Source organism: Phycodurus eques, chromosome 15 (genome assembly GCF_024500275.1).
Source record: "Phycodurus eques isolate BA_2022a chromosome 15, UOR_Pequ_1.1, whole genome shotgun sequence".
Classification (NCBI taxonomy): Eukaryota; Metazoa; Chordata; class Actinopteri; order Syngnathiformes; family Syngnathidae; genus Phycodurus; species Phycodurus eques.
Window position 1 is genome coordinate 15,230,647 of NC_084539.1, and position 11,993 is coordinate 15,242,639.

General features: G+C 39.1%; 1 protein-coding gene across 1 annotated transcript in view; it reads left to right on the forward strand.

Moving 5' to 3' along the window:
* Positions 1–8,004, forward strand: part of si:dkey-247m21.3 (5-hydroxytryptamine receptor 4) — a 40,319-nt gene extending 32,315 nt beyond the window's left edge. The window contains exon 7 of the mRNA XM_061698323.1: positions 5,546–8,004. Coding sequence (XP_061554307.1) covers positions 5,546–5,639 — 94 coding nt within the window. The 3' untranslated portion in view covers positions 5,640–8,004. The remainder of the gene's footprint in view (positions 1–5,545) is intronic.
* Positions 8,005–11,993: the final 3,989 nt, after the last annotated feature.

The window sequence follows — 11,993 nt, forward strand, 5'->3', positions numbered from 1 at the left end:
GAACCGCATAGATGTAAGAAGCCTGTGTCGCTTTGTTGTAGGACATTTGTTCCTCACAATTGGATGTTTTAATGCTTCACAATGTCTAATTAGATGGAAACATGGAAGGATGGATATTGAGCTGCAGTTGAATGCATGTGTTTCAGCGTTCACTCAGTTCAATTACAGTGAATGCTTGCTGCTTAGCTTTCACACTGGGATTATTTGCATTTCAATACAAAGATCAGAGCCCGAGACATCTGCGCACCGACACGTTATAGCGGCAATTTTTTTCTTCCATTTCTCATAAGGATGACCTACTTCTACCAAGCAATCCAAAACATTCCTATAAGATTTGTCAGACAATGCAGTGCTTTATATTATTAAGGTACCAGATCGTGTATCAAATCACAAAGGATACACTTTTTTGTTGTGTCTTGTTTTGCTAATGTGAGCCTTATGGTGTTTTATATTAATGCTCACTAATAAAACAACAGAGCTGAATTTGGAGGCTTTTTGTGACATGCTTTAATGAGTCATCTCATCATGGTCAATCAGTTACTAACCAGCAGCATCAAGGTAAAACTTGTGTTGTATAAATAAGTAAAGAGTGGGCTTAAGTTAAATTGTGGCGGGAGAGTGTGTAACGTTTGATTGGAATCCGTGTTTTGAGCAGCTTTGCGTCACCAATTGTAACAAGTGAAGCAATGCGTTTTGGTTGCGGTGCCAATCATTCCGTCACTGCCGGTAGAATGCGTCTCCAGATGTTTACTATCTATGAGGTGGACAAGATGAGGCCTGAACTCCCTATTGGTCTGTCCAACATATTTCTTGTATTGAGAGCTGGCCAAGTGATTCTTCTGTCTGTTCTATTTTTGGCATGTGTGCGTTTGTGTGTGTGCGTGAACAGGAAAATCTGAATAGTTACTTCTGAAAGAAGAAAATCTACTACCAAAGTGCATCATATTTACTTTACTTTGCTCCAAACTTTGCTTTGTACAGGTTCTACCTATTGTTGTAATCCCTGAATCGCGCTACATTGGATTGAAAGGGTTCTGATTTGTTGCTGCAAGACCATGCTGGTGTTTATTTACTCATTTGTTTCTTTTCAACACAGTCTCACGGTTTGATTTGTTCAAAGAATAATAATAATTCTTTTAAGCAAGACTTCCAGCTTCATGCACAGAATCAGAAGAAAACTAACGTGTCGTTTGAAAAAAGTGTTGAGATAGACGTTTCTTATTTACCAACAAAAAAAAAACAAGTGGCACCAACTGTACTGCTTGTTGGAAGTGTTACTGTAGTAAAGGTAATTACATCAAAGTAGTTTCGCCACAGAAGGTGCAGTAGTGGTTAGCTCGTCTGCCTCACAGTTTTGCACTTCTGGGTTTGAATCTTGGCCTTCATGTGTGGAGTTTGTATGCTCGGCTTGTGTTTGTGTTGCTGTTCACTGACCCCTGCCAGAAATTCCCGAAATTAATCAGTTTTTAATCTAAAGGGGAGAATGGTGTAAGAGTTTGTAATTAACCAGTTTATACCGCTTCCATCAAGCCCAGCAAACGAGATTTGAACTTGCAACTTCCCTCATAAACATTCCTGTGGGAAAACTTGTCTCATCCTCCATCCTCTTCCTCTGTGCAGCTTTCTCACTTCTGCAGCTCCAAAAGCAAGCGAGATAAGAGCGTAATTTGATTATTTAATGTCTTTGAAGTATATTAGAAGCAAATGAAAGGAACACATACACACTTCTCATATATTGTGCTTATCTTGGGCCACATGCTTTCAGTCAAATGCCTTGCAGCATTTGAGATGTATCAAAACAATCCACAAATGCTTCCACTGGGGAGACAAATTTGTGTTCCCCTCAGTGTTGATGCAAGAACAAAAAGCTGGAAGTATCAAGTCTCTGGACTCAAGCTAGTTGAAGTTCAAACAAAACTAGAAAACTAAGCACTTGCTGTTGAGGAAAAGACACATCAATGTTGGATTTCATCTTGATGATATACTCTACATAGGAGCCTCTCAAATAGCCACTATAGGACATTTACATGGAAAATAGCCTGACGCAAGAGGAGCTGTTTAGACAACACAGCTAACGAAGAAGCGAAAGCAACCAATAAACACAAATGACCAAATAAGGCAGAAAAATCTACTGTGCTTGCCCAGAGACCACCCTACCAATTTACCGGCCTACGATCAGCAAGAGTCAGACCGGAAATGAAGTCTGATGACTCGGATGAGTGTATGGGGAGTGGGAGGGGAGCGGACGCTGAAAACTGACACTCTACCTTCGCCCAATCTTTTGCATTAAAGCTACTCGGCATGTCAAACTTGGAACGAGAGTCGATGGGTGGGAAGCATCGTAGCGCCCAAAACCGGACGGGACATCAACGAATCAATTTTACTCATCATTAACTGGTTACTAATCATTCTGCTCATCTAAATATATATATATATATATATATATATATATATATATATATATATATATATATATATATATATATATATATATAAGTGTTCTAAATAGAATAATTCATTTCCATTGTTTAATTATTGTCTTATTCGAGGTGAATCGGCTTAATCATAGTGGCCCGAGCATCCTCTCTTTACCAGCCACCACTGCTATCTATCTATATATCTATCTATCTATCTATCTATCTATCTATCTATCTATCTATCTATCTATCTATCTATCTATCTATCTATCTATCTATCTATCTATCTATCTATCTATCTATCTATCTATCTATCTATCTATCTATCTATCTATCTATCTGTGTGTCTGTCTGCGTGTCTGTGTATCTGTCTGTCTGTCTTTCTAGCTAGCTCTGTCAGAATGTATACATTTTCTCTCCCTATTTTCAACATTCCCACGGAACAATTCAGTGGTTCCTTGTGACTCCGGTGTTCCGCATCTTTTTGTTTCTATTAAACCTGACAGCGAGTTTTTTTCATGACTAAAACCCCCACTGACTGCTCTTAAATTGCACAAACTAGTGGAAAAGTTCCCGTGCTAAATGTGAAAAAGCTCTCGCGCAGCTTTCTACCCCCCCCCCCCCCCCCCCCCCCACTCCCATCAGGACACTGAAGAAGCAAATTAGTAAAATAAAAGGGGGAGGGGCATAAGAGACCAATTGGCACTTAACGGTCAAACTATGTGGTCTTGTGTTTTTGCTTTTGAGTCATGGGAATTCATGGAAAAACAGCCCTTTTTAACTTTGGGAATGTTCTATGATGTGTTTACTGCTACAACATGTCATTTTGAAGATGCTCGTGGAAAAAACATCTTCACTTAAAGCCCCAACAAAGATATACAGTACACAATGCATTACACTCATCTATTCAATATGTGAAGTATGATTTTTCATTTGATACTCAAAACATCTGCTTAGGTCTTAAAGGCACAAGATGTTCGCCAAGTCTAGCCAAGAATCATACCATATATGTATGTTCACTACACTGACCTGGATCTCAACTCAACCGGAATGAATTTATGAATTTATAAACAGTTGAGTTCACCAGCAACACGCACATATGCAACACATATGAGTGAATCTAAATAGTTCCAAAGAATTAAAGCCACTTGCAATAGTTTTTTTTTAATGTTTTTTTTTTTTTTGGGCAATGCATGGATGGATGGATGGATGGATGGATGGATGGATAGATAGAAAGAAAGAAAGAAAGATTGTGCGCACTGTTGGCAACGTGTAAACCACCATAATAAAGGGTTTTGCGCTCAAGGTAATTCTGAGTAATTCTGGGAGCGCACCACAAGTGCAAAATGAAGTTTGATGTGATGGAATTGGAAGTGTAACTAAAAAAACAAAACGAACATTTTGCTGAGTTACAGAAAATAAATCTATCACTCTAATAATTTGGGGAGAGATGGCAACCACACAAACGCCATTTTTGTTTGATTTAACTTGTCCCAAGTACTTGGCATATAGATGTAAAGGTATGTACCCAATCTTGCGTTACATTGCTTTTAAAACTTGGACAGCACGCCTGAAAAAAATGCTCTGGAAGAGGCCTTGACCAATTGTCACAGACCCAAATACATGGAAATGCAGAGTTGAAAAGGAGTTCTATCACAGGTGGCATGACTCCTTCTTGTGACAGCCCTTAGAATAATTCAGAAGCTCTAAAATTGCATTGCTGAATATGCCATGATAATCTTTCTTGGCATTTCAAACATGTTTACGAGAGCTGAAAAGTTCTCCCTGCCGCCTCTCATTTTGCACCTGCCTATCAGACGCGCTGTTTAAAGATGCAAAATCAGCCTCTGCAAACCATCTCAGGTTTGTTAAATCACACTGTGCATTCTAAATGTATCTATTTGCAGAATTTAACTCCTCCCAATACGTCCAAAATGAAATGCACGGCAATGTTGCTCATTTGGAAGACTCAATCCTGGTTTTGCCGGGTCAGTAAATCACCGTCCGCGTCTGCCTGACTGTGCAACCACGTTTGTGCCCACTTTTGCTTGTTGCAAACCTTTTGTAAATTAGGCCACTATTAGGCCTTAATCAGATGGGTTGGCCTCCATCTCCCCGCGACCCTGAATGGAATAAGCTGTGCAGAAAATGGAAGGATGGATGTACGGATGTTCTTATTCAGTTATTCATTTTGCACATAGTGTTCATACTTTGTAATGTGTGCAACACTGATAATAAAACAAGAACTTTGCAAGAAAGATCCATCTATTGATATGGCAGCTTCATTCAACTAATTTAATAATCCACTGGCATAAATTTGCTGTTACCTTTGGACTTTTCCGCAGGAATCCCTCTAGAAAATAAAAGAAATATACTTATTTGAGCGTGAGAGCACACAAACCTAATGTTGATGCTAATGTTCCAGTCCCTGCTTTCATTTTTTTTCCCTAAATATGTGATTTCTGTCCAGTATTTTGGCACCATTGGGGTACAGTCACTGCTATGTTTTATTTATGAGCTCTGTTCTTGTCAAATGAGCTCATAAATGAATATTTAATCGACCTAAATGCTGCAACCGACATGTGCTAAATTGTGTTTGACTCATCTGCATGAGGTTAAGAGGCTTTATTGCTTACATGTCTAAAGCATCCTATAGAAATATTCCTGAAGACACTTGTTGGCATGTGTGGTGAGGAGAGCTCTGGCCTTACTCATTCCTTGTTGATCTGTAATCAAGCTTCCCATTTCCATGATTTGGCTTGTGAAACTAGCAGGGCGTCGTATTGTCGGACACTAAACCCTCCAACGCTTGTACTGCTGGAGGTCTCCACTTGTTGAGAGGAGGACAGAGACGAGGCGTTGTTTGGACAGCAAACACACTTCTCGTACAGAAAAAACAGAGGGGGAAAAAAGAGGAGCCCAAGTTGAAGAACATTTCTGTTTTTCTTTTCCTCGCTTGGGCTGTGTGCACGCTGTCAATCTAGCGTATTATCGCTTCATCACCGGGATTGAAGGACGTAAACTTTTGTTCTAAGATGGGAAACGATGTTTCGGTATTTCCTCAAATCAAAGCCATCCCTCTCGCACATACTAATTGAAAAGCAAATATATTTGTGTGTCTTTTTCAGATTGTCCTTCTTGCCAAATCGAAGCTACTGTGACAACCGAAGAACCATACTGTCCAACGAGCAGGAGTCCCAGGACTCCCTTGGACCTCTATGAGGAAGACTTCTCCAGTTGAAGGCTTGCTGCGATGCCAAGTTTCCTCTGTGACATCAACTGCTGTCAACTGATCTAATTGTACCGTAGTGGTCAGTGATGACATCATACCTGGATATTTAATGAGCTCATGTACGCTGGTGGACATTCCAGTTATTAAAGCAACATCTGGACGACAGGATGTAAAGGCTGCAAGGTGCTTCATTGTTTTTATATAATTTTCATAAGAGCCAACTGTGGGTCCAATTGAATTAAAGCTCAGTCTCTGCTTCATTCATCATCATTTAGTGTTTTTAATTGGCCTCAAATGATGCCACCAAGCTCCTTGTTGGAAGTATGGAAGTGTTTCCACTTTTTCAGATTGACTCTCAACATAAACGCATCAACACGCACAACATTAATTAACCTGGATCATTTCCTGCATGAATACAATAATGTTGCAGTGTTTGGTTTATTATACTGTAACAGGTCATTTTCTATTGTTTTTATTTCTTATGTCGTGAAAATATTTATGACTAGATAATAAGTTCATGTTTATTTGTGTTTATTTTGATAGCAGAAGCGTCCCTCCTGCATCAGGAAAAGGCACCACCTGCAAAAAGAAATGGATCTTAAAATAAGACGCATAATAAAATGCTGACAATTGAATCAAAATTTCATTATATCCCGCCTATCATATGTCAAAAAACAATTTTTTCATTCATTCATTACGTTCTCTTGTTCGGACTATACAACAGGCGAATTTTACCTAAATTATTTTGTTAATATACATTTTATTTACATTTATTTGATTTTTGGTATCTAGTATTGGAGGCCAGAATGTGATTTAAATACAGTAACTGAAGTATAGCACAAGTGATTTCCTATGAACAGCCATGCATCCATTTTCTACATCACTTGTCCTCATTAGGCTTGCGGATGAGCTGGAGTTTATCCCAGCGGATTTTGAATGAGAGACAGGTTACGTCTTGGACTAGTCACCAGCCAATCACAGAGCACATGTAGACAAATAAACATTAACGTTCACACCTATGAACAATTTAGAGGAAGTCTATAGGTGCTTGATGGATGGATGGATGGATGGATGGATGGATGGATGGATGAAATATGAGCTGATAAGGAAGTTATACAGAGGAAGAGGGATGGATGGATGGAACTTATGTGGCAAAATTCTGAGTAATTTTTGTGCGCCTTCACATTTAAGTGGGTCCCATTATGCAGTGACAGTTTGGCTTAAGAGGTTCTATAAAGGTAAAGCATTTAATATTTACAAAATTGCCAATACTTTATTACAAGCACATATTTACCTTTGTGTTGCTAATGTTAATGTAACTTGGTGAACTCCATTTTAGAGGTGCATTGTCTTACTTTGTACCACTAGAGGGCAGATAGGCAAAACATTAAGTCAACTTCCAGAATCTCATGAGAGCCAATGCAAATTTAAAAAATCCCCAAAAAATCTGATAATATCAAAGAGGTATTAATGTTACATTGTTTATTATTGTGCTTGCATTCAAACTGTATCAAAAAGCTGGTTCTAATATCATGACCTCCCCCTCTTGAGCAGCTACATAATAATAGTAGGATAATATATATATATATATATATATATATATATATGCCTGCGTGGGTTTTCGCCGGGCACTTCGGTTTCCTCCCACATCCCAAAAACATGCATTAATTGGGGACTCTAAATTGCCCGTAGGCATGACTGTGAGTGCGAATGGTTGTTTGTTTCTATGTGCCCTGCGATTGGCTGGCAACCAGTTCAGGGTGTACCCCGCCTCCTGCCCGATGACAGCTGGGATAGGCTCCAGCACGCCCGCGACCCTAGTGAGGAGAAGCGGCTCAGAAAATGGATGGATGGATTGATATATGTATATATATATATACACATGTTGTTTATTTGTTTTTTGAAAGGTTACATAAAAACAACAGATTTTAGCCAAAGGAGGAGTGAAGAATTGATTGTGTTGGTCTTCCTCCTGATCAAGTTGCAGAGCCTTTTCACTTTTGTTTACATTTTCTTATATTTGTCTCTGGAAGACACATGTACATAAGTGTTATAATTCAGGCATATGAAAAAAAAAGGCAAAGGCTTGGCGGAGGACTGCAACCAAGTTATTGCCATTCTTGTAATCTTTGTAACGACACGTTTTGAAAACCACTTTTTCTGGACCTCATTCTGTTTTGGTTGTTCACAGCAACTTTGTATATTAGGTTGCCCATCCTCTCTTCTTATGTATTTTGTCATATACTCTACTCTACCTTTCCCTACATGAGTGGAAACAATAGAGTAATGTAGGCTACTACAAATGGCAGACAAATGTCTTGTCTGCAACGTTCGCCGTCTATTGCTTGTGGTGGAGGTGAAAAATAAACTGACAATTTGTAAAATATTGAAGTAAATTTACTGTTTTTGCCCACATCGACAATCTCTGATATCAAGTTCTGGACGGGTTCATGTCCCTTGTGTTTTAGTCATCGCACCTCTCTTTTAAACAACATTAACAAATTAAAATGTGTCTTCAAAGGAGGAATATATTGTTCTGTGTCAGCCTGAGACATTTTATAACAAGCGGCATCATCAATCAGGCAGTCTATTTGGTGACAGCGACGCTACAATCAACAATCAGTGACAGTCTATCATTAATCAAACAGTGGAGAAATTTGTTATTTTGTGAAGCCTCCCAAAATGCTGTGCTTCCTGTCAAAAGAAATGATTTTAAGGTCCTGTTGTAACATCACTTATGTTACTAAAAGTGCATCCTCACTCTAGACCCGCGCGTGTGTGTGTGTGTGTGTGTGTGTCTGCATATTTTTCATAATCAGTTTTCCTTGAAAAGAGGTGTCTGTGGAAAGCAATTTGCTGTAGGATTGCGACTGTTTTGTGACTAAAGTCCAAAGGATTTTCTGGATGATCTTCTTTCATGTGGCGCTCAGAGGTCCCACTCACCATCAAAGCAATAAGACTGAGAGGAAAGTAGCTTGCAAGAGGTTAAATTATTCCTCATAAAATGGATTTCTTTTGAAAAAGTAAGAAAGCAAGTACAACATAATAGTACTAGACTATTGATAGACAATTGATACAGCAGAGGTCTTCTTATGGTTTTTTGTACTGTTTTACAACACAACCTTTGCTTGGTTTTGCCTAGGAAACGAAGACAAAAAAACTGCTTATTTTCCAAAGTGCTTTATCGCTTCTTATCACTAGATGTCAGTGTCAGACAGTCACCAGCGTTCCATTTTTTTTTTTTTTTCGTTTTTGTTTCTGAACATGACATGTACTGTTTGTGTCTTTTCAATTAGCTGACGGGCTAGGGAGCTAAACTGCTCGCTTCTTCTGCATGCTTCTCCATGTAGCTGAGCAGGACAGGTTAAAAAAAAAATTAAAAAATAAAAATAAATAAATCAAACTACGATAGTATTGTTTATCGGGATAGTTTAGGGGGGAAATGTATCTAAAGTTTTTATTGTGACAGGCCTACTCACAGCCACACTTAAAAAGAATTTAGAGTCTCCAAATAACGTGAAGTACGTTTTTGGAAAGTGAGAGTAAGCCGGAGTACCTGGAGAAAACCCAGAAAAGCACAGGGAGACAAACTGCAATGCAAAATCTACACAGGAAGTCCACAGCCCACATTCGAACCGCCTTGGCTTCATCAGGTTGGGAAAGATTGCACTACACTGTGAGGATGTGGCACACTGACACACACTAAACACAACCCACAGTCACATAATTTCCCACAAATTGGACTTAATTCCCATGGAACATTTTAGATTTTTATTAAATCTTGGAATTTTGTATAATGAAAGCAAATAGTGTTGGATGACTTCTGTGTAGTTGTTTCACATAGTGCAGCGTTAGAGATTACGCAACAATTGATGCCCCTCCCACCCGAATTTGTTTTAAATAATTGTTTATAGATGCCGCCGTATGGGAGTAAATCACTACTTATTTCCAAATGAAGCTCCTCAACTCACTTCAACATAAAGCCTCTTAAAAATTATCTTTTTGCTGAGCAACTTTCCTTTTGTTTTCTATCCGAGCAAGATGACATGGATGCAATTGGAGGAAAGGTTGCTCGAATTCTAAAAATGCTTAGGAAAGCATAGGTTACTCCTGACCATCCATTACAAAAGGATGTTACCCACAATCCTTTACGGCCAGGCCATCGACAAACTCTTCGCAAAGACGCTCGAGAGTACAGAAGCGAAAGAAAAGAAAACAATAATGGAGAAGAAGTGATGAATCGCGAGTAAATTACCATTATGCTACAAAACAATAATTTACCATGTTAATATGAGGCAACATGATAATTAGGATTAATAATTGAGGGGTTATATTTTCCCAAAAGACCAAAGTTCCTTGGCAATAGAATGCCAAAAGATGGTGATAAAGCAATATATTTGTATTATATTTCTTATTCTATTGCTCCGGCCTGAGCAGAAAAACAGCAAATAGGTGAGTTTTTCAGCGAATAGCAGAGGAAATATGAATTAATGAAGCTGAACTGCGAATATGTTGCGGATTCACTATATTTTCCATTCTTGCTGATTGGCGCCGGTTTTCTCGTCATTTGCACTGTGTTCTGCTGAGTCAGCAAAATGCTTTTTTGACCTTCCACTACTAATGCAGTTACCAAGATGATTAAAGCGACTCACCCCCCACACCGCCACACACACACGCACATCAGATGACAGCTGTTTTCTTTGTGAACATGATTCTACCTTTGTCACAGTTACTACTAAAACATTATTGCGCTGGCTCTCAACCTAGGCTGTTAATAAATAGGAATTGTCCGGGACGGTGTTGCAATAGTTGAGGAGCTTAACTGGTGGAACTTTTAGGGTCATCGGGGCATAACTGTGGGATTGCGAGGGTCCTTAAACGTGTCAAGCATACGTGGAATAAGCCTGTCTCTCTTTGAAGAGTCAATATTTGAACCAATATTTGCTTCCTTCTGCTTAAGCAGATCATGTTTGACACTTCTGAATCTTTTCCCCAGTTGGACGACGCTACATGTCAGATAGTATTTAAAAAAAAAAGAAAGAAAAAAAAGTCAATGAGGGAAACACCTGAATCTCAATCAGACCTGAACCCCATTAAACACAATCTGGAGGGGCTCATGAAAACTTTGAGACTCATGCTCCCGGACCATCAAAAATGATTCTTACAAGGAGATCCATTTTTTATTCGCAAAACATTTCCCAGGTGTCTTTGTTATGGTATGGGTTGGTATGGGGGCAATGATTATGTTATGTTATGCTGAACCACATTTTTTCAACAAGGCAGATAACAAAAGATTTACTTGTTTGTTTAATTCCACACTTGATAGGGTGAGCAGCCGGATAGCCAAATATATGTATACAACCAAATTATAAGTCAATTTTCAAAAATCTTATTAGCTTACTCATTAATTGCAGGTGAAATTGTTGTTTAACATCCACACAGATGCTGCACGATGGACAAGTGGTTAGCACCTCTGTGGTTTTGGGTTCGAATCCTGACCTTCTTGTGTGGCATTCCATTTCCGTTTTCTCCATGTTTGCTTGGGTTTTCTTCGGGTACTCCAGCTTTCTACCATATTTCCAAAACATACATGTAACGCTAACATTAAAATACTGCAGCGTACTAGGCCTAGGTGTTCATTAAAAATTAAGCAGAGGTTTTACACTACAAGTCAAAAGTTTTGAGACACTTCTCTATTTAATAGCATGAGAAAATATTTTTGACTGGTAGTAGCCAATTCAATATTATGCAGATTATATAGGATAATGGGGCGGGGGTCAATTAGATCATGATTTGATTGACATGAATTGCACATAGAAGATAAATTTTTAAAAAATGCACCTAAATACAGGTTTTAAAACAAACAGTTCTTAAAGATTAAATGCAAATGTATAGTACCAAAAAGTTAAATAGGACTGAACTGTACTTAGGGGATCCTGTGTACCACACTTTAAGAATGACTGATCTATACTGTATGCGTCCTGCGACTGACCAGTCCAGGGTGTTCTCCACCTTTGGCCCGAATTCAGCTGGGAAAGGCTCAAGTTCCCCGCAACCCTGAACAGGATAAGCGGCAAACACATAACACAGCAACTAAGGCTTTAAAAAGGATGCGTTTTTTAAAAAAATGTATTGCATTTCTTACCAGCTGATGTCAACAAATGTAGCAATATGTTCACTTGAGTATGCATCACCATGGCAACCATCAACTTCTGCCACCCACCCCACCCGACGCCCGTCCTCCTCCTCCTCTTCCTCCTCCTCTTCTCTCCCCTCCCCTCCCCTCCCCCTCTCGCTCTGCTCCAGACGGAAAATTGCAGGGGGTGGCTGACAGCTCCCATCAT